The sequence below is a fragment of the Lagenorhynchus albirostris genome, chromosome 1 (assembly GCF_949774975.1).
Source record: "Lagenorhynchus albirostris chromosome 1, mLagAlb1.1, whole genome shotgun sequence".
Classification (NCBI taxonomy): Eukaryota; Metazoa; Chordata; class Mammalia; order Artiodactyla; family Delphinidae; genus Lagenorhynchus; species Lagenorhynchus albirostris.
In genome coordinates, this window is record NC_083095.1 from 34,259,762 (window position 1) to 34,283,153 (window position 23,392).

Genomic DNA, 23,392 nt, shown 5'->3' on the forward strand with positions numbered 1-23,392 from the left:
CACAGGCTCAGTATTTGTGGTGTACAGGCTTAGTTACTCCGCAGCATGTGGGATCTTCCTGGACCAGGGATTGAACCCGTGTCCCCTGCATTGGCAGGTGGATTCTTAACCACTGTGCCACCAGGGAGGTCCCAAAATGGAAGTTCTTAAGGGGTTGAATGGCCAAATGGTTTTCTTTTCTATGACTGTGGAATGGGGGTTTATGACTCATGGTCTCTGAACCACAGATGAACTTCAGAAGTGAGCAGATTAGTATGTGTTTGCACTTTCCTGATGAGTTGGTCTATGATAGTTATCATTTATTCATTCATCCAAGAAATAGTTATTAAATAGCCAAGGACTATTCTTCACAACAGTGAAGAAAAAAAAGGCAGACAAAAATAGTTGCTCTATAAAACTTACATTATAGTAGGGAGAGAGACAACAAACAAGATAAATAAGATGTATAGTGTAGGTGACAAGTAATAAGAAGAGTAAAGTGGGGGAGAGGGAAGGGACGGATTGTGTAATTTTAGACAGGGTGCCCAGGACAGATGACATCTGAGTAAAGGCCTAAAGTAGATGGGGAATGAATTGTGCAGATTGTGGAGGAAGCACGGTCCAGGTGGAGGGAGTAGCAAGGGCAAAGGCCAGGGCAGCTTGAGCAGAGTAAGCTGGGGAAAAGGGTGGTAGCAGATAAGGTCAGAAAGCTAACAGGGCCTAGATCATATAGAGCCTTGTAGACATTATGAGGACTTGGGCTTTGTGCTGAGTGAGAAGGAAAACCATTGGAAGATTTTGAGCAGAGATGTAACATGATCTGACTTATGTTTTAACCGAATCACTCAGGTTGACTGGTTGGCATTAGTCAAAAAAGAGGCAGGAGTGGAAGATGGTAGACCAGGGAGGAGGCCATTGCAATCATCCGGGCAAGTGGTGATGATGACTTGGACCAGGATGGTACATGGAGGTGGTGAGAAGTGGTCAGCTACATACAGATTCTGTATGTATTTTGAGGTGGAGCCAATAGAATTTGCTAATGACTTTTATGTTGTGGTGTAAGAGAAAGATGGCTAAGGTTTTTGGCCTGAACAAATAGAAGAACAAAATTGCCATCTGAGAAGGGGAAGACTGCAGAAAGAGCAGATTGGGAAGACACAATCAGGAGTGCAGTTTTATATCAATATGTATTGTTCTCTAGATACCAAAGAGGACTTTTTGCGTCGGCAGTTGGGTATAAGTTAGGTATACAATTTTGGAGTTCAGAAAGAATAAACAGGCTGGGAATAGAGATTTAGACATAATCAGCAGATAGATAAATTTAAAGCCCGAAGACTTATGAAATCAAAAGAGTGAGTAAAGAAAAGAGGACAGGGACTTCTCTGGTGGCACAGTAGTTAAGAATCCACCTGCCCATGCAGGGGACATGGGTTCAATCCCTGGTCCGGGAAGATCCCACATGCCACAGAGCAACTAAGCCCATGTGAGGCACCAGTACTGAGCCCGGGTGCTGCAACTACTGAAGCCTGCACGCCTACAGCCCATGCTCCACAACAAGAGAAGCCACCACAATGAGAAGCCCGCGCATCCGTCGAAGGGTAGACCCCGCTCGCCGCAACTAGAGAGAAAGCCCACGTGCAGCCAAAAAACCCAATGCAGCCAAAAACAAAGAAAAGAGAACAGCTCCCTCCTAAGCCCTGGAGAGATTAGGAGGAGTCAGCAAAGGAGACTGAGAAGGCGTAGCCAGAGAAGCAGAAAGAAAACCTGGTGGGGATGGTATCCTGGGGGCCAAATAAAGAAAATTTTTCAAGGAGGAAGCCATCAGCTGTATCACAAGCTGCTGACAGAGCAGGTGGAAAACAAGGACTAAGAATTTTAGATTTAACAACATAGAGGTCATTGGTGACCTGAGGGGCAGTTGCAATGGAGTTGTAGGTGCAAAAGCTAGATGTGAGTGAGTTCAGGAGACAGTCACCGGAGAGGAACTGGAGACAGGGAGTGCAGATAACTCTGGAACAGGGAGTGCAGATAACTCTGGAACTCTGGAGTGCAGATAACTCAAGGAACTTTTCTGTACGGAGAAGGAGAGAAGGGGAGCAGTCACCCGGGCGGGATTCTCAAAGGGTTCCATCTGTGATGTGCAAAAAGATAAGACGCACCGCTGTGGGAGGATGCTGAAGGGCTGTGAGTGGAAGGAAACTCAGAATGGGTCCCAGACAGTGCCAGAACCAGGCTCAAGACTTCTGACTTTCTGCTTTGCCCTGCTCCAGGAGAGTCCCCCAGAAATCTTCATAGAAGGCATCTTCCAGCCAAGCTATAAAAGTGGGAAGCTACACGTTTTAGAAAACTTGCTAGAATCCATTGATCCAACCTTGGAAAGCTGGGGAAAGTACTTGATTGCCGCCTGCCAACACTTACAGAAGAAGAACTACTACCACATTCTGTACGAGCTACAGCAGTTTATGAAGGTAACAGCAGCCCCATCCTGCCTTCTACCTCTGTCCCTGTTGGCCTGTCACGTGGGGAGACTGTGCAGGATGAGGGAACGAGACTGTCGTTTTGGTTCCTGGCCTTTTGCTCCTTGACTAAGCCTACCGCAAATCCACGTTACTCTCTAGCATTCTTACATAGTATCAGGATTTCCATTCTCATCCTAAAGAGGCAGACTTTAATCTTGTCAGTAATAGCATTCTTCTGAATTCAGGGAATATAAAGATAAAAAAGAGGGATATGGTAGTTTCAAGATAAACATGGGGGATGAATGCAGAATTCATAAGGTGTGAAGGAGAAGTAAGTGTTTTTACAGAAGATGCATGAAAGGAGAGGGATCATGTTTCTTCCAATCTGTCTGAGGGTGGCCAACACTAGATCACAGAGAAATTGGCTTATTCAACGCCAGAGTGAAAGTGAAGGCAAGTCAAATGGAGAATCAGAAGTCTCCTTTTTAAAGATCTCTTTTGTGCTGGAATAATGTCCTACCTAAGGTCCCAGCCAGTCAGTTCACTTTGGGATCTCTTGGGCCTCTGAGGGAAAGGGCGCTGGCAGCCAGGCTTCACGGGGGGACATCAGATCAGAGTTCTCCTCACACCCCCACCCTCCAAATCTCCTTTGACCTGAACATTCATTTTCCTCTTCCAGGACCACATCCGGGCCGCCATGACCTGTATTCGGTTCTTCAGTCACAAAGCAAAGACATATACGGAGCTGGGAGAGAAGCTCTCTTGGCTACTTAAGGCCAAGGACCACCTGAAGATCTACCTCCAAGAAACCTCCCGCCGTACTGGAAGGAAGAAAACCACCTTCTTCCGAAAGAAGATGACGGCAGCTGATGTGTCAAGGTAACTTGGGGTTCAGGGAGCAGTTGGGGTGGGGCAGAAAGGCTGGAACCGAGGGTCTGTCGGTGATGCAGCCGCTCTTGCCCATCTCTGAACTCTTGGGAAACAAACACATACACAGTGAATCAGAAATCATTCCTGGATGACAGTGTCCGGTACAAGCCTGGAAAGCCGCCAGAGGAGCTTGTAGGAGAAGAGGAAAGTAGGGGAGGCGCAGGGACTGGGATCACATGTGACAGTCAGACTAAGCCCCTACCCCTTACAAGACGCAAAGGAGGTCCTGGGTGAGCTGGCCCCCGCCTGCATCTCCATCTTACCTCACGCTACTCTCTCCTTTCTTGTGGCGCGTCAGGCACCCTGGCCTCCTGGGGGTTCCTCGGCACCCCAGGTCCTTCCCTCCTCTCAGCCTTTTTGCTGAGAAAACAACATCTGAAGTAAATGCTCCACCGCTACCGTTTATCCCTTCACAGTCCCAATCGCTAGATACTCGATGTGTCTGCTTGTTACCCACCTCTCCTCTAGCCTCTGAACTCTGGAGGGCAGGGTTCACGTCTCTCTCAGCCGCTGCTGTTGTTAGTAGCACGCCGTGCTCCGTAAACACTCATCAGCCGCTTTCGTCTTGTCGTAACTGCTCAGAGGGTATTTTGGATCTCTTTTCCCTCCGCGTCCTTTCTTCTGCCTTTTCCATTGCTATCCTATTATGATTTCTCAGTCACCTGGCCCTGTTACCCCTGAGGCCCCTCCTGAGGCTAGACTGTGCATCTCCTGTCACCGTAGGCACATGAACACACTTCAGCTGCAGATGGAAGTGACCAGGTTCTTACATCGCTGCGAAAGTGCTGGGACCTCTCAGATCACCCCCTTGCCTCTGCCAACCCTGTTTGGAAACAACCACATGAAAATGGATGTTGCCTGCAAGGTATGCACGATGTGTCAGACCTCCGGCAGGCTGTTCTCTTTCAGAGCGCCTGTCACACTTGTAATCGTCCAGTTATCATTATTTCAGTCATTCTTTTGATGACTGCCTCCCCGATGGAATGAGAGCCCCGGAAGGCTGGAGACTGAGTCCGTTTTGATTACGCTTGTATCGCTAGTGCCTGCACTCAGTAGAGTCTCCACAAATATTTGTTGAATAACTGAACGAGTGAGGGCCTCGTTCGTGACTGAGAGGCTGCTCCAGTAATTCTTGCTTCTTTAAGCACGTTTCCCTCTCATTTTCAGGTCATGCTAGGAGGGAAAAATGTAGAAGATGGTTTTGGAATTGCATTCCGGGTTCTGCAGGTATGACTCAGATTACTCAAGATTATACCGAGGGCGATCAGCACATGACCACAGTTCTGTGAGAGATCATTCTTCAGAAAATTTTTATACCAAGGAAAGCAGATTTACACGTACATCAAGGATGAAATCAACAAGAGGGCTGTTACAGAACTGGGTCAAATTCAAGACCGTAGGCCACTTTGCCAAAAGCCAAGCAACCAATGACGAGTTCATCGAAAGCTATCAAATAACTACCCGAAACGAGGTCTAGGAGAGTTCCACACAGCTGTCCTCATTGAGGGGGGCGTGGCTGGAGGAGGTGGCAGAGGGGCTGCGGTGCGGGGGTCCTATTCAGGGGGAGAGGCCACTGCCCAGGAGCCGGCTCGAGGCATACATTTTCTGTTGCTTGTGATACGAGGACACGGGTACAGCTGTGGCACTGGAGCAGAGGATGGAGCAGGGCGCCAAAACCATGAAAAGCCAGACCACTCCCCACCACACAGTGACACACAGTCACGCTGAGGCCCATCACCCTCCAGGCAGTGTGCATCTAAAGGATCAAAGACAACAAACCATCTGACAGATTTCTTTCTTCCCACCCATTTTCCCTGTTGGGCAAAGACCCCAAGGCAACAACATGTTTATCTGGTAGTTTCTAGCAAATCAGTCTTTTGGTGAATTGGTCTGTTTCCTAACACCAAGGCATCTCTTAACAGAGCACCAAGTGTCCAGGGCAGCCAGTATCAGCCCCCGACATCCATTTTCCAAGAGAAAGGTGACTCGTTAGAGAGAGAATGAACTGGTCTTGGGCATTTGATTAGAATATTTTCAGAAAGTGACACGGCAGCACGTGAGATGTACCAGTGTAGGTATCAAAGTTACGATTTTTGTGGATGCTTCCTAAATGTCTGCCGAGCTCCAAGAGAAGAACTTTTTGCTGATTGTTTGTTTATGTTCTCTATTGGGACTACAGTCTTGTCTACCCCAAGCCCAGTGGGAGCTCTGTAAATGTCACCTTCCTTCCCGCCATTGGTGTCCCTGCCTCCCTACACCCATCACCCCACGTTCTGTTCTAGGACTTCCAGCTGGACGCTGCCGCAACCTACTGCAAAGCCGCCCGGCAGTTGGTGGAGAGGGAGAAGTACAGTGAGATCCGACAGCTGCTCAAATGTGTCAGCGAGTCAGGCATGGCGGCCAAAAGTGACGGGGACACCATCCTCCTCAACTGCTTGGAAGCATTCAAGAGAATTCCACCCCAGGTGCGCTCACCCCCAGACCTCTCAGCTCCTCTGCCTATTTCAGTGTCTTCACATCCCCCTCTTTATTTTTCTCTTCCTCATACTTACTGTACCTGAAACTCTACAAGATCCCTCTGTCTTTCTGACCCCTCTGTAATGATGGCCTCACTAATCAACCCTTCGCTGGAAAGAAAATTCATGGTGATAATCACTGTATCCAGAGGCCGGCCCTCAGCATCCCATTGTCTGATGCTGTTGGCACCTGGAAGTGTCTGCGGACCAACAGAGTTGAGTTTCTCCCTGTGATTGTAGAGGAGGTCATCGTGGGCCTGCAGGTGGCCTTTGAAGCACGTCGCCTGCAAAACTGTCCCCCGATGGCTTCCTAGTGGGGTGAACAAAGCCACATCCTTTTTTTTTTTAATAAATTTACTTTATTTTATTTATTTTATTTTTGGCTGCATTGGGTCTTCGTTGCTGCACGTGGGCTTTTCTCTGGTTGTGGCGAGCGGGGGCTACTCTTCTTTGCAGGGTGCAGGCTTCTCATTGCGGTGGCTTCTCTTGCGGAGCATGGGCTCTAGGTGTGCGGGCTTCAGTAGTTATGGCTCGCAGGCTCTAGAGCACAGGCTCAATAGTTGTGGCGCACAGGCTTAGTTGCTCCACAGCATGTGGGATCTTCCCAGACCAGGGCTCGAACCTGTGTTCCCTGCATTGGTAGGCAGATTCTTAACCACTGTGCCACCAGGGAAGCCCCACATCCTCTCTTGAAGGCCAAGGACAGGCCTCGTTTGCTGTTGCTTCTCAGATTCCCAAGCTTAGTGTTATCATTAGCTTTCCTCTGTTGCTCTTACAGCAGGAGTTGAGTTTGGTTTTTGTGGGGTTTTTGGCCGTGCCACACAGCTTGTGGGATCTTAGTTCCCTGACCAGCTACTGAACCCAGGCCCTCAGCAGTGAAAGCATGGGGTCCTAACCTTTGGACCGCCTGGGAATTCCCAGATGATGAGTTTGTAGAGAAGGGTCAGGCAGGCATCCCCACCCTGAGTCAGCATGGCTGGGCTGAGGCTGGGTTGGGCCCCGGCTGCCACGCTGGGGACCCCTCCATCCTTGACTTCTGTGTCTCTGTTCTGAACAGGAGCTGGAGGGCCTGATCCAGGCGATGCACAGTGATGACAGCAAGGTGAGCGGAACTGTCTCCACACCCAGTAGCGCTCGGGAGCAGCACTTTGGACTTGCCTTTCACCTTTATCCTTTGCTCGCTACCATTCAACCTGTATCTCAGCCTCTTTGTTATCAGAGGTGGGACTGAGACCCAGATAGGGGCGTAGAAGGGAGGGAATAGGTAGGGAACGTGAGAAACCTGACCACATGAGCCTTTGCCCTCCCATTTCTTTATCCCCCAAGACACTTCTCTCAACTCTCCATTTCCTATGGAGGTTTTCTCTCAGAGCCCTAGGAAATCCTCACTTTCATCTCCAGATGGACTCACTGCATGAGGTTCTCAGAGTGAGCAGGCATCTCTTTATCCTGGAGGAACAAGTGTACCCTCTACAGTAAGAAAAAAACCCACCCAACCCTTTGACCAACGATGTCTGTTGGTGCCTCAGTCTGCAGAACAGGCCTTGCCCCTGGGGCCTGCAAGCTCTTCCTGTTGAGTGGGAGGGAAATCGGTGAACCTTTGGGAGGGGTGCCAGCGGCTCCTGTTTGTGGCCTCACCGCAGGTTCAATCCACCTGCCATCTGGAGGAAGGCCCACAGGCCAAGAGAGGCAGGAGAAAGCCAAGCCAGCCTGCCCTGCCCACTAGCAGCAGAATGATCTGGCAGCTGAGTCCCTTGTGAAGAAAACTAATGTTAGGCAAACAGCTTCTCACGCAGCCACATTGCTGCTCCCCACGGCGGTATTGCTAATCCCTGGACTGAAGTTGCAGGGCATTTTTCATTTGAGGTTAGGGAGAAGCTGTTCTTAACATTTCTTCACTTAATTCTGCAACATGCTGATGACATCCTGTGGAAGGGGTGGAATTCTGACATCCTAAAATGTGGAAAATTACTTTTCTAGAATCAAAATGAGAACTCGACAGCCAGCCCAGACACCCAGGTTTCTTGATTCTCCGGCTATGGTTCTTTTCCAAGCCTTCAGTGATCCTCCTGTTCTGTAGGACAGAGACTTTGTGCCTGGGAAAGATGAACGCTGAAAGCTATACCGTCGTTATTACTTTTTCAGGTTTTTTCTGGCAGCAGCTGTTCTAACACACTTACGTGATCTCAGGTCACAGGATCTTGCCAAAAAACAGCTTCGTTCAGTTTCTATTCCAGACTTTCTGGAAAAATGCCCTCCTCCTCTAGGTAGGAATTTTGCCTGCCAACTTGTGATATTCTGTTTAATGTACACTGGTACCAAGCAGAGCTGAGGGCCTGGGTGAAGCGAATGTCCTAGGGCAGCAGGTAGATAACCATACTGCAGGACTTGATCACTTCAGAGAGCTCAGACATGTCAGAACATGTCTTCTAGCTGTAGGCGATTATCTGTAATTGAGCTTAGGAAAGGAAGACTTTAGTGACCAAGGTAAAAAAAGAAGATGGAGCATTGAAACATCAAGAGAGAAGAGTCCTCTCCACCAGAAGGACTGTCACGGCAGAAAGGCAGCTGCTAGCGGGAGCTCTGAGGCAACTCACCTGGGCCTTGCTGTTCGCTGGCCTGGAACCCTGGCTAACCAGGGAGGTGCTGGTGAGGTCGTGGCCAGGGAAGGCAGGGGCTCTCGTCTCCACCCAGCTGGGCATTCCTGAGCTGGAGGGTGTCCTGAATGTAGGAAACTGAGCTGCCTCTGTGCCAAACTGCAAGTCAGATCAACCTGGGGTCACGCCTTATTTAGAGTTTTTCTAATTGTGTGCGTTTTCTTCCCAAAATTTCCGGTTAAAAGATTTTTAATTCAGCAGGTCAGAAACAGAAAATAGAGAAAGGGGCTCTGTGTGCCCATTGTAGGGGGCAGGTATGATGGCTCATTCATTCACTCATTCACTTCATGCATTTTCATTGAACACCTGCATGCCAGACCCTGTGCTAGGCACCAGGAATGGCTAGAAAAAGCAGACACTATTCCTGCCATCCTGGCCAAGGAGGCAGTCATCAATCAAGTCATCAGCCAAATAACTACAAAACCACAGTCTGTCGGCAGCGAGGCCAGGAGGAGGCTGGAGAGCCCAGGCGAGTGAGGAGGGCCTTGGAGGGAGTGGTTAGCGGCCAGACTCTGCCTGCCTACCTTCTTCTTTTTGAAATTCTTAGCTTATTTGTAATAACTTTTTACACTATAAAATAACAGTGTAATATTTAAAGAGTGGCCGTAATGTAATAAAAGGCAAGAACCCAATTATTTTTTTTCCTAATAACCTCTAATCTGTTTTGACAGAGTATCTTTTTTTTAATTAATTTATTCATTTATTTATTTTTGGCTGCGTTGGGTCTTCGTTTCTGTACGAGGGCTTTCTCTAGTTGTGGCGAGTGGGGGCCACTCTTCGTCACGGTGCGCGGGCCCCTCACCGTCGTGGCCTCTCTTGTTGCGGAGCACAGACTCCAGATGTGCAGGCTCAGTAGTTGTGGCTCATAGGCCCAGTTGCTCCGTGGCATGTGGGATCTTCCCAGACCAGGGCTTGAACCCGTGTCCCCTGCATTGGCAGGCAGATTCTCAACCACTGCGCCAGCAGGGAAGCCCAAGAGCCCAATTATTGATTGGTAGGTGAGAAGTGGTATCTCATCTGCTTGAGCTCTCTGTGTGCCTGTTGGTGACTTGTCAGTGACGGTTTCCTTCCCGCTGTTTCTTACACCCAACTGGCAGGTTCAGGCCTACCTGACGTGTTGCAAGCTGCGTTCTGCCTACTTGATCGCCGTGAAGCAAGAACACTCGCGGGCCGCGGTCCTCGTCCAGCAGGTGCAGCAGGCCGCCAAGAGCAGTGGGGACGCAGTAGTGCAAGACATCTGCTCCCAGTGGCTTCTGACAAGCCACAGCCGGGGCGCCCACGGCTCGGGCTCCAGGAAGTGACCCTGGACTACGGGGCCTGACAACTGTGGGAGGGGAGTGATGGGATGCTTCCAGCTCTTTCCTCCTGTGGGACGGGACTTCCCTGGCTCCACCCCAGGTGGGAAAGAGCTGGAATTGGACCCGACTTGCCATCCTGGGCAAAGACAGGACCTTTCACACAAGTGCCATGTTTCTGTAAAACGGTGGAGTCTGTGTTTGTCTGGAGATGGCCAGTTCTTTCTACCTCAGAGTGAGTGTGTGTGTGTGCACGCTCTTTGCGCTCATGTTTACGCCCAAGCATTTCTGAACAAATGAAACTCTCCCCCCACTGCAAAGAGGCACTTTACTTTAGACTTCTGCCTGTCTGAAAACCTTCCCCGCGTTTTTGGTTCTTAACCCGGGTTCATCCTGTTTGTACACAGTTCCCTCTGTGTGGAGACGTTCCAGTAGCTCCTCGTGACTGGAAGGGTTTTAACAGAGAATTATAGAGCAGCATCAAAAGGATTTCCTCTTCTTCCCTCCTTCCCGTCCCCAAATTCAGAGATGGCTTTAGGGCAGTTGCCTCCTGTGGTATAAAACCATTCTGAGTGTCTCCTCTCACAAGCGCCAGAGTTACCATGAATCTTCGGAAGGTGGTCTGAACAGAAAGGTCCTCAGGTGCTGGCATCTGAAAGCTGTGGCTACCTGTACACGTGATGGGGTCTGGAGCCCTACACATGGGCAGGAGGGGCGCCATCACGTTTATCCACAGGGAGAGAAAAGGGAACCTCTCCAAACAGGATTGCAGGAGGGTTGTTGACAAGCAAAGAACTGGCTCTTGTCAATATCCCTGCTGCAAAGTGAGAGTCTGGGGAGAGAAACAGTAGCCCAGACCCTGGAACTGAATGGCTGGACTTTGCCTGTTTGAGTTACAGTCCTATATGTGCTCCTTAAATTGGTTAGGAAATCACTTCCTCTTCCCTCCTGCTTCTCTTCAGTCTCTTTGGAACAAAAGGATGGACACGCAGAGACCCAAGGTCGTTGAGAAGGCAGTGCACTTCTTTGTCTTAACAAAGAGAGTCACGGGTTCACTTTGAAGTTGGGCCAGCGGACAAGAATTAAACAAGGGGGGCTTCCCTGGTGGCTCAGTGGTTAAGAATCCGCCTGCCAGTGCAGGGAACACAGGTTCGAGCCCTGGTCCGGGAAGATCCCACATGCCACGCAGCAGCTAAGCCCGTGTGCCACAACTACTGAACCTGCACGCCTAGAGCCCGTGCTCTGCAACAAGAGAAGCCACTGCAATGAGAAGCCCGTGCACCGCGACGAAGAGTAGCCCCTGCTTGCTGCAGCTAGAGAAAACCCGTGCACAGCAACAAAGACCCAACTCAGCCATAAATAAATAAATTTATTTTTTAAAAAGAAGAATTAAACAAGGGGATGGTGAAATAGGTCATGTCCAGTTGGGCAACTAGGTGAAGTGCTCCTTTAATAAGCATTGGCCTGTTTTCCCACCAGAGATGTGACAGCGTTTTGGAAAAGGTCTTCCATAGTCCATGACTTGGATTTGCAAATGAGGGGTGTGAGGAAAGCTCCGCAGCTGCGAGCCTCCCACCAGCCAGAGCTCAGCCTGTTGATCTCACGTTTGCTGCTGAGAGAAACGGGAGCTAGAAGCCAAAGTCACTATCTCTGGCGCTTAGAAACCCTGTGGATTTCCCTCTGAACCAGATTTTTTTTAATAGTAAACAACTGTAAGAGCGTTTGTCAGATTCAAAGTTTTGGTCCTCTTAGAGAGGGGAGAGACTGAAAAGAAAATACTAGACCCCTTTATGGGAAAGTCTGACAAGTGGCTTTGAGTCATAAAATGCATCTGTCTCCCAGAAAACATCATTTCCTGGCATCTGCTTGCCCTTCTGAGTCTGCCCTTTTTGCACTGAACATAAGCACTTTATATAAATGGGTTGTAAATCTTTCAGCCCTTAATTTGGGATGTTAAGACCAGATTTTCCTGACTCTCAATTAGTTGAACTATAAAATAGGCAGCCATTGACTAGACTGACGTAAGATGAGGCTAAGGGCTTTTGGGCATCAGGCTGTGGTCTCCAGCAAAAAACAAAATAACAAACTAATGGACACGTCAAAGGGTTGAATGTTTTATTATAAGCAAGTCTTAATAAAGTGTCTGTCCTACAGGTTCTTGGCTTCATGGCTCCTTTGTGCTGTCTTGCTCTTATCCTTCCCTTCCTTCATGCCTTGTGTTCTGTGTGGAGAGAAAAGGTGGGTGGGAAACATGAGATGGCCTTCAACTCCTGAACTTCTCTAAATGATTCCCATCATAACTCAGGACTGTGGTTAGGATTTATCTCAAGATTCCTAATATGTTAAAAACTATTAGTGTACTCTCTGCCACCAGGAAACTGTCTTGCTTCATTCAGAGTGGTGGGTGGAGGTAGGTTATACATTCATCAGGTATAGAAGGCAAATGAAAAGTCCCTCCCATCCCTGTCCCTTTAGCCCAGTCCCCTCCCAGAGGCCACCAGGGTGACCAGTTTCTAACGTATAGTTCCAGAGCTATCTTATGCATAAAGAAGCAGTAACGCCTAAAGTATTTCGTGGTGAAGATACACCATAATTATTTAAGCAGTCTCTGTTGATGGACATTTTAGGTTGTTGCCATCTTTGCCACAACAGATTATGCTGCAGGGAATCATCTTGTCTCGAATACCCTGGGTCAGAGGACATGTGCATTTGGTAAATATTGTCAGTTGCCTTCCAAAGAGGTCGTGGCAATTCACTCTCCCACCAGCACTGTAGGACAAGTGCCTGCTTTCCCACAGTTATCAAACTTTGTATATCTTTGCCAGGCTGAGAATGAAAAATGGAACTCTGAAGTTTTTTTCAAGCTGTTAATTCTACGTATCTTTTTAATAGCAACCAAACTGTGACTCTGAAACCAGGTGTAGGGTCTTTGGGGAAAGTAGAACTCAAGGTGGGCTTAGATAGTTTTCTTGCCACCCTCTGACAGCACACATGTGCAGTATGATACTTGAACCATGGACAGTAACATTGCTGCCATTATCACCTTTCCCTGGAAACATGATCTCATCCCATTTCTCATTTAAAAAAATTAACAAAGCTTCAAAAACAGGGCTTCCCTGGTGGCGCAGTGGTTGAGAGTCCGCCTGCCGATGCAGGGGACACGGGTTCGTGCCCCGGTCCGGGAAGATCCCACATGCCGCGGAGCGGCTGGGCCCGTGAGTCATGGCCGCTGAGCCTGTGCGTCCGGAGCCTGTGCTCCGCAACGGGAGAGGCCGCAGCGGTGAGATGCCCGCGTACAGCAAAAAAAAAAAAAAAAAAAAAAAAACTTCAGAAACAAACACAACAAACAAAAAGTAATGATGAAGGTAGACTGAAAACCACCTGTTTGGGAGCTGGCACAAAGATGCGTCACAACAAAGGAAATTGGAACACCCAGCCTAACCCTAGGATAGAGGACGCTGACTATGTTTAGAAACCTGAGACATTCCAAATTTACCGGATATCTTTGGCTGGAGCTTAAGTGAAGTAGATCAAATGCTGTCAGACTTTTCATGCTCAAGCAACCAAATGTCAATAGTCACAGTTACCCTGAGGGAAATGGCCTGTTCTTGGCCATCATCTTCTCTTCCACAGTAATGACGTTGACTAACCCATCCTTGAAACCTCCGATTCTACAACAAATTTATTCAACATCTGGTTTACTGAAGGGCTTCTTTGGTGGAGCGCTTTCCTGCTCGCTATTTCTTCACATTCTTATTTCTGCTTGGAACTCTTTAACCACCTCCGCTACCCCAACCCTCCAGTCTTCTGTTGTTAAAACCCTTTCGTCAAGCCCCTTTCAAGTACCTTTTCTACAGATTATTTGCTGCTCTGGCTATACTTCCTCTTCATCCCACTGAAGGGCTAAAATTCTTCAAGGTCTTATCCATTCTCTCTTGACACTCTTATACTCTCCCATACAATCCCATAACTTCAGCAATCATCTTGATTGGCTGGGTTCCAAGTCAAATTTCTCCCCCTTAATGTTTTTCCACAGCAGATCCACCTTTTGATTGCTTTCTGGAACTCACCCAGATGGCTGACCTGCCTGCCTCTAAAAATAGTAGCATGTCCAAAATGGAACACATCCTATTCCACCCACAAACCTAATCTTCCTGTGTCAGTGAATATTAGTATCAATCAATTCATGTTATTATTACTATTGTGCATGCTGCCTGGGTTAGAAACCTCAGGTGTTCTCTGTATTGACTTTCTGTTCCCTTCTCGATCAACAAACATTCAAGTACTTTCCATGCATATATCCAGTTGAAAGCCAAATCGTTTCATCCTACTTTCCCAGTCGGAAGACACTGGCCCTTCCACTGCATCACCTTACTTCAGGTCCTTGTCACTTTCTCCCCTGACTGTTGCAGAAGCCTTTTTTCTTCACCTCAAACACCTATGCAAAAGTTGGTTCTCCTACCAACTCCATATTAACAAACAATACTTCTAGAAGAATAAACAACTCTATCATCTTCAGGCGTGGGAAGTCTTTCTAAGCAGATACAAACCCAAGGATCCTTGAAACATTTAATTGTCATTATTGTGGTTAAAATGCCCATAACAACAACAAAAAAAATTTACCATTTTAACCATTTTTAAGTGTACAGTTCAGTGGCATTAAATACATTCACATTGTTGTGCAACCATCACCACTGTCCCTCTCCAGAACTTTTTCATCTTCCCAAACTGAAATTCTGTACCCATTAAGCACTAACTCTCTATCCGTCCCCCCACTGTCCCCAGCCCCTGGTAACCACCGTAATGCATTTGACCTTTGTGTGTCATATATGTTGCAAACATGTTTTTCTAGGTTTTCATGGTCCTTTTATTTTTGTTACAGTGTATTTTAGTTATTTATTTTATTTATTATTTAATTAATTTTTTTGGCTGCATTGGGTCTTCGTTGCTGTGCGCGGGCTTTCTCTAGTTGCAGCGAGCAGGGGCTACTCTTCGTTGCGGTGCGCGGGCTTCTCACTGCAGTGACTTTTCTTGTGGAGCACGGGCTCTAGGCGCACGGGCTTCAGTAGTTGTGGCCTGAAGGCTCTAGAACTCAGGCTCGGTAGTTGTGGCGCATGGGCATAGTTGCTCCGCGGCATGTGGGATCTTCCCAGACCAGGGCTGGAACCTGTGTCCCCTTCGTTGGCAGGCGGATTCTTAATCACTGTGCCACCACGGAAGCCCTGTTACAGTGTATTTTAAAAACTCATGAGCAACACATTTGATTACATAAAAATTGTCTTTTCATTATGCTAAGTGAAATAAGCCAGATACAAAAGGACAAATAATATATGATTCCATTTACATAAGGCGCCTACATCAATTCTATCAGTACTTCAGGGCCCCTTTCAAAAGGCACTTCTGCTGAGAACATTTTTGTTTTCTGCTTCCCCACTTCCTTCTCTGCTCCCGCCCCATGGATGTGGACTCTTACTCCTTTAACCCTCTGTGTCTCTTAAAACTCCCCTATTCTGCCTTCCTGACAGTCATTTTTTTACTTGTCCTTTTGTTCCCTCATAGACCATAAGCTCCTCAAAGGCAAGGATCATCTCTTGCTCACCTTTGAGTTCACCCACAAATTACTTGCACATTATTTACTAGTAAATAAAGATGTTTGAATTAAACTGTAAAGAATATAGCATGTCCTGAACCAGAAATAGTTGAGAAAGTGAAACATATTTTAAGTTATCTGCTCAAGAGTCTTTTTCCAGACTGTAAGCTGGTCAAATGACTATAAGTTCAAATGCCTTATTTATATCCCCAGAACTGAGCCTGGCACATGATGGGCTGTCAGTAAACTTTAGCTGAATTTTTTAATTGGATTGAACTAATGGAAATAGTTCATTTAAGGAAACTACCAGTATAGAAGTCATTTCCTTAGAGAGAAAAACATTCTTTGCTTGTAGGGAAAATGGGCAAGATTGAACATATTTAAAGAAAAGCTGAGAAGATTCTTTTCATTTCTGTATTGATATTTTAAGAAACTTTGAGCTGAGGGAAAAAATCCAATATAGTAGTTACTCCAGTTTAATGGAAATAGGAATTCAATGAATAGAAATTTGACTCCCACTATCTTTTTAAAAGTAAATTATTGAACTGTTCCTAAGTCACCTGCATCAGACAGCACCTACAAAGAACTATGTACTTTTTAGAGCTAGAAGTGATTGTAGAAGACATTGACTACATCCCCTATTTTATTTTTTGTTCACTTATTTATTCAACAAATATTAAGGTTATATTGTGAGCTGTATGCTGGAGTTTACAGAGTCATAGAAGATGCCCGGTCACTTGCTATTGTCTCATATATTAAATATTGAGAGGATGTCCAGGGTGAAAATGAGAGCTCATGGAAGGAGTACTGAATACAGACTGGAGGGAGGCCAATGAAGGCTTCCCAGCAGACATGATGCTCAGGATACGAGTAGCGGGAGAAAGGGGTCCAGAGACAACAGAGTATCTAATTGAGAGAAATCAAAGAAATCGCATCAGGCTGGAGCCTGGTCAGCGTGCTGTGACCAGGTTATGTAGGGTCTCGTAAGCTTGTTAAGGAGTTTGGGATTTAACCCATTGGATAATAGAAGGACACCAAAATGTTCTAAGCAAGAGAGTGACGTGACGTGACAAATTTTAAGGTCACTTTGTCTGCAGAATGGAGCACAGGTTAGTCAGGGGGAAAAGTAGAAGCAGAGATGTTACCAAGTTTGGGTAGTAGTTGAGGCTTCCTGTAGCCCTCAAAATAAAGTCCAAATTCGGACTTCCTTGGCAGTCCAGTGGTTAAGACTCCAAGCTCCCAACACAGGGGGCGTGGGTTCCATCCTTGGTCAGGGAAGATCCTGCATGCCATGTGGTGTGGCCAAAAATATATGTATATAATAATAATAATAATAAAATCCAAATTCTCACCAGGGCTCATAAGGCCCCTCCTTACTGGATCCCTACCTACCTCTCATTTCTCACCTTCCACCCCCAACTCCCTTCTTTCAGCTTCTCAGATATGATATATGCTTTGCCCGCTCTGAGCCTGCTGCCTGGACCACTTTTTACCTCTCTTCACCTAGTGAACAAGTCTTGTTAAGCGTATGCTGCTTGGTTTAGGACGTCTCCTTAGATCTCTTCCCTCCATCCCAGACTAGCATGGGCATTTCTGCCACATGTCCTTGTAGTGAGGGCCGAAACAGGATCTCTCTGGCTCACTTCCTACCGCCCATGCTTGCAACAATCCTGGCACAAAGTGTGTGTGTTTTTTTTTAATAAATGAATGATCTAATGGTGGCGTGAGGGTATCTACAATTTAAGGGGCAAGTAGAGGAAGAAGAACCTGCAAAGAAGTCCCAGAAGGAGGAGGAGAACCAGAAGAATGCAGGTCACAGAAGCCAAGGGAGCAAGTGTGGGTCTCTAGGTTCCACATGGCTCTACTTGTAAACCACCCCCAAAGAGCCAAGGAAGGCAACAAATAGAAACATGAACTTCATCTTTGATGAAAGAAGGAGACAAATGTTAAGAGAAATTCTCAACATGAAGATTAAACAATCTTCATGGATGGAGTGACACCTCTTCCACTGTGGAAAGAGGCAAGGAAGAAAATATGAGTGGGATATAGACAAGTTTGCTGGTTTTGTAGCAGAAAGTTGAGGGAGTTAAGACTGATGGCTTCCCAGTTCTCCATGAAATCAGAGGAGAAATCAACTGTTAATAGTTCAAGGGAGCTGTTGGGTGGAGTGGCTTGAGAATATGGAGAGGACGTGAACCTCTCCATATTGTAACCTAAGAGGCATTTTCACTATGAAGTTTTTGAAGCTTACTTGGGCCCCTGTGCGTTAAGGGAGTTGCTGGAAGTTGTATTCTAGGTGGGGGTGGGGGGGAAGCCAAGTTGCTTTCTGAAGGCATTTTTATGCAAGCATTGCTGTCAAATTACCTAAAGAGATCTCAGAAGATCTTAAATTCCCACGGCTCTAATTACTTTTGGTTGGGGGTGGTGGGTTTCTTCATTCTAAATCAATGTCCAATTTTGTACCTAATTTTGTAACTGTAATTGTGTATTATTCTTTTAAAGATGATCCCATGAATTGTATAAGCTTCCTTGGATCCATCCTTGACTGTGGAAGAACAGGTGATCAGGCAGCACTGAAAGCCCAGTTGACACTGAGGACCAGTGATTGAGAGTGGCTCCAGTCTGCCAGGTTGAGTGATTTTCTCCAGCAGCACCCTTGGCGTGTAGGAATCCGAGAGTTGGATTCTTCTAGCCTTTGCTAGATGGGATGATAATGGCACAGGGAATTGACAAGAGAAAAAACTGGGGGAGCAGAAGGTTGTGGTTGGAGGGGGATGTTGGAAGTTAAGATATCTGAGAAGCTGCAAGTTCATGTGATGACAAAGTGCCCAGGTGTGGTCCTTGTCATGGGAATGGGAGATGAAGAGGGGTGGAGGAAAAGGTCAGTGTTGAGGAGATCAGGGAACTGACTCTGAGTGGACGTGCAGGACACTTTCAAATACTAGTGCTAGAGAATAGTAAATATATTTAAGAATATGTGGAGATCTCTTTTACTTAGGCTCTGGTGCTCAGTTCTGACATAATACAACCTGATACCCTGGACATCGGCTCCCATGACTAACATTGTTTAAGCCCCAGGGGAACACACCTTGACTGCATCCAAATGCTCTCAAGGTGTGTAGATTGTGCAGCTGCTTCTGAGTGCAGGCAGAATTTGAAGAGAGGAAGCAGTTGGGGAAAAGACAATTAATTAACTTGTCAAATTCTTTCTCAGCATGATCGTAATGGAGACTTGCATTAAAATGAGCATCATTTTCACGTAGTAGTGCTGAGTGTCTATTTTCTTGTCTCTCCATATTTCAATATGTGTGCATTTGCAACACGTATAACGGAGGCTACAAAATAATTAATTTATATTACTTTTAAATTGATAGACATGTAGGTGTAGAGGAAACACGCATGAAGTATGATATCCATTGTTTACATTGGCGGTTAAAGGGACATTGAACACTAGAATCATGAATAGTTTTATTTTTATAAAAATTCATAGAGATAATTAAATTTTTTAAAACTAAAAAAATTAGTTTATTTAAATAATTTTGATTTAAAATGTTGATATTCATCTCTATAATGTTTTATATTTTGCCTTTTAATTTTGATAGATAATTTAAATATTTTAGAAGAAAAGTACATTAAAAATTTTTTTTTATTTCTTTAATTTACATTTTTATGAAAATATATTTAAATTGCATATACTTTGAATACAAGTACATTTTGTATTTTTTAAAATCCTTTAGTTAAATAACTGCTGCCATTACAACACAAAATATTGGGTGATTAACACCACGTAATCAGTGATTTTATTGAGCTGAAAGCCATGTGAAGCAGAGCTACCTTCCCACTCCGCTCCCTCCATTGGACTATGACAAGAGCAAGAAATAAACTTTTTTGCATTAAGCCACTAAAATTTAGCATTGTTTGTTACAGCAGTTAATCTACCTTCTATCAGAACAAGTTGTACAACGTATTTTCTGATCTTCTCAGCTGATTGTTTTGGCTAAGAGATATCATATATCCATATGTAGAAAAAATAGGTTGTACATATAGATTAAAATTTGGATGAATACCTGTGAATGAATAGCAGAGCTATTAAGACTCTGTACTAGGATGTTAGATCAGTTATCACTGTGGATACTGAAATTAATGAAAGATGACAGATCTTTGGGGTGGAGAAAAATATAATGAAACAGATAAGGAAATTGAAGGTGATGAAAGTAGGTCAGGAAGACATCTGCCTTGGATCCGCAGTGATGATGGAAAAAAGTAGGTTTAAAAAATGGTAAGATATCAGCAATTTTATATGGCTCAACATAATACTGTTGTGTCAGTTAGGACATAGACTTCAACAATAAGGACCATTTATCGTGTTATGTAACAAGTCTTAAGGGAGGGCAATCCACTCTTGGCTAATTCGGTGACTCACTGCTTTATCGTCAGCGACCCAGGTTATTTCTATCTTTCCCTCTACCATCTTCAGCATGTGAGTTTGGTCTTTGGGCCAGCTCAGCTCCACTCATGACTCAAGATAATTGTGGTAGATTCAGATGTCAGATTCAGCCATGACAATGTCCAACAGAAGAAGACAGAAAATTTCTTCCTGTGTCTCACTTTTTAGTCAGTGAGGAAGCCCTCTCCCAGAAGCTTCCATACCCCATGATTGAGGCACATGCTTTTTCCATAACCAATCACTTGCAAGGGAAATATGCTCACCATGATTGTCTTGGATCAGCAGTTCACAGCCCCAGCTGTACATTAAAATCATCCAGGACTTTCCAAAACTTTGCCCAAGAACAGAATAATTAAACATGAATCTGAGGTAAGACCTAGGCATTGGCATTTTTTATATATATATATTTTTTAAATAAATTTATTTGTTTATTTATTTTTGGCTGCATTGGGTCTTCGTTGTTGGGTCTTCATTGCTGCGCGCGGGCTTTCTGTAGTTACTGCAAGCGGGGTCTACTCTTCAGCGCAGTGTGTGGGCTTCTCATTGCGGTGGATTCTCTTGTTGCAGAGCTCGGGCTCTAGGCGCGCGGGCTTCAGTAGTTGTGGCACTCAGTTTCAGTAGTTGTGGCGCACGGGCTTAGTTGTTCCACGGCATGTGGGATCTTCCCGGACCAGGGCTGGAACCCGTGTCCCCTGCATTGGCAGGCGGATTCTCAACCACTGTGCCACCAGGGAAGTCCTGAGGCATTTTATATATTTTAAAATACAGCTAGGGTTGAGAACACTGCCATAGGTTATTCAGGGCCATGGTGACAGTGGTAGCGAACAGCATCTGCTGAAACTACTAATTTTTAATTTCCAAGTAAAATATTTGTTTTTAAATTGAAATATTATTTCCCATAATTCTTCTCAAGGGCAACCTCTCTTGTGTGTTCATTGTATATAGTTTTAGACCTTTTTCTGTACTGTTACATACTTATATATGTACCCATAGAAAATATATGGTATCATGTTAGATGTGTGTAATTTTTAAATATAAATCTTATCACCTGCACATATTCATCATTCTGCAACTCATCAATTTATATAAATGTGTGTGTGTGTGTATAATCATCTTTTTGGACTAATTACCCCAAATACAAATGTACTACTTCATTGTGTGATTATACCAAAGATTATTTAGTTTTCTCCAATTGATGGACTTTTAGGTTGTTTCCATTTTTTTTCTAGTACAAGCAATGCCTCCTTACACACATGTAGTAATGTTATTGCAGATACTGAGAAGTAGATCTCTGGGTAGAATTGGCATCACCATTTCTTCCACTCATACCAGCAGTATATAAAAATATCTGTTTCCTAGACTTCTGCCAAAATTTGTTAAGCTCTCTAATTTTTCACATTCTGATCGTTGAAAAATTACATCTTGTTTTGATTTGTAGTTCCCTGATCATTACTAAGATGTATTAACCATTTTTATTTCTTCTGCAAATTTCCTGTTTATATCTTCTGCAAAGTGCTCTGTTGGGTACTATGTCTTGTTCTTATTGAGAGGTAAAAGTTCTTTATATAATGTGATTACTACTCTTTTTTCTGATCTATATATCAGTGTAACAGATGCTGTGGGGTGCCAACCATCTTCTTCATTTCAGAAACGATGCACCCATTCCCCCAGATGCTGGGAATGTAGGTAGCTGACAGCTCACAGCTGAGTCTCTCTCTAGAACTTGCCTTCACCCAGGTCATGCCCCCTTCCTGGAAGCTGCCCACATCCACTGACTGGTCAGTGTGGGGAATAAAAGTCAACCTCCTTTCCTCAATTCAGGACAACTCAGTTCCAGAGCTCCCTGTGGGATCAGGATCATCTAAGCTTTCGTTGAGACTGCACCAGAGTTCCACTTTGCCCTTTGCCCAGTCCTACTTCCATCACTCCCCCGTAGGTATTGATCCCAAGAGAACTCCCCACAAACTCCCTGTGTGCAAATGTCCATCTCAGAGTCTATTTCCCAGGATACCTGACCTGAATTACAAGCATACCCATCAACATCACGACTTTTAACTTAATTTTTGGTGTGTTTTTTAGTTGTATCGCTCTTTTCCTGTATGCTTTTTGCTTTTCATATCTCAAAAAGACCTTCCCTCTTCCAAGATCTTAAAGATATACTCCTATATTTTCTTCTAATACTTTTAGGTTTTTTTTTTTTTTGGCTGCATTGGGTCTTCATTGCTGCACGTGGGCTTTCTCTAGTTGCGGCGAGCAGGAACTACTCTTCATTGTGATGCGCAGGCTTCTCATCGCGGTGGCTTCTCTTGTTGCAGAGCATGGACTCTAGGCACGCAGGCTTCAGTAGTTGTGGCACGTGGGCTCAGTAGTTGTGGCTTGCGGGCTCTAGAGCACAGGCTCAGTAGTTATGGTGCACGGGCTTAGTTGCTCCGTGGCAAGTGGGATCTTCCCGGACTGGGGCTCGAACCCGTGTCCCCTGCATTGGCAGGCGGATTCTTAATCACTGCACCACCAGGGAAGTCCCTGGATAGCTATTTGTTCAACATCATTTGTTGAACAGTCTACTCTTTTCTCCCTGATTTGAAATGCGACCTCTACAGCTGTCACATTCTCACATGACTCTTCCCCCCCCACCATAGCTGAATGCTTCCTAGTGAGCATCAGACCCAAGCCAAACCTGAGATTCTTTAAATACTAAAAATAGAAAATAGCTGCAGTGCCTCTTCAATGGTAAAAACCACAAGGTGTAAAGCTTGAGAGTTTTCAACAGCCGAGTGTTTTGCCACTTACTCTGAAATGAAGCCCACATCCAGAGAAAGGCACATATATAGGAAGCTTGATTCTTGAGTTCTAGTTATTTCTGAGATCTATCCCTGCACTTTCCCACTTCTCAGTTACAACCCGTCTTTGAATTTATGAGCAAAATATTTCATGGGTTTTTTTGGCCTAAGATTGCTCAAAGTGGGTGTCTGTCTTGTAAAAGAGGCCAAACACACAAGGTAGATCCTCCAGGGCTTGAAGGCATGGTGACACATAGCACAGACTTGAACTGGACAAGGACCAAGTGCCAGCTAAGGTCATCTGCGGCAGCTGGTCATCGCTTAGGTAATCTGTGGTCTGGAACTGTTTGCTTCTCAATTTTCATATGTCTCTTTGATTTCCTTTCCCTTTAGTTTCCCAGACAAGTTTTACTTTTAAGAAATGTAAGCCAATCTCAGTGGAGCCAAAGGGAAAGATTTTCCTCACCTGGGCTAGGCTGGCTGAGAGTCTCAAAGCATAACAGAAACCAGGAATAGTGAAGGCAGTGACCTGGGGCAGCTGGAGAGACACCCAGGAGCAGAGAAATCCACGGTGACTGTCATTCCTGGGCCTTCATCCATGATTCTGTCTCCTGTATTGTAAGGAGCACTCTTCCAGGAAGCCAGGAAGCCTGGAAGCCGTATTTATAGCACACACAGACTGCAAGGCAGATGGCTCTGTGGTCATGGGAGAATCTAGGGAGCAGAGATGGGAAAGTGG

At 45.5% G+C, this 23,392-nt stretch overlaps 1 protein-coding gene across 1 annotated transcript in view; it reads left to right on the plus strand.

The window, feature by feature from the left end:
• ZFYVE26 (zinc finger FYVE-type containing 26) overlaps positions 1-11,989 on the plus strand; it is a 62,186-nt gene extending 50,197 nt beyond the window's left edge. The window contains exons 36-42 of the mRNA XM_060140660.1: positions 2,250-2,447; positions 3,118-3,317; positions 4,092-4,233; positions 4,536-4,595; positions 5,651-5,833; positions 6,942-6,986; positions 9,639-11,989. Of these exons, the coding sequence (XP_059996643.1) occupies positions 2,250-2,447; positions 3,118-3,317; positions 4,092-4,233; positions 4,536-4,595; positions 5,651-5,833; positions 6,942-6,986; positions 9,639-9,842 (1,032 nt within the window). The 3' untranslated portion in view covers positions 9,843-11,989. The remainder of the gene's footprint in view (positions 1-2,249; positions 2,448-3,117; positions 3,318-4,091; positions 4,234-4,535; positions 4,596-5,650; positions 5,834-6,941; positions 6,987-9,638) is intronic.
• Positions 11,990-23,392: the final 11,403 nt, after the last annotated feature.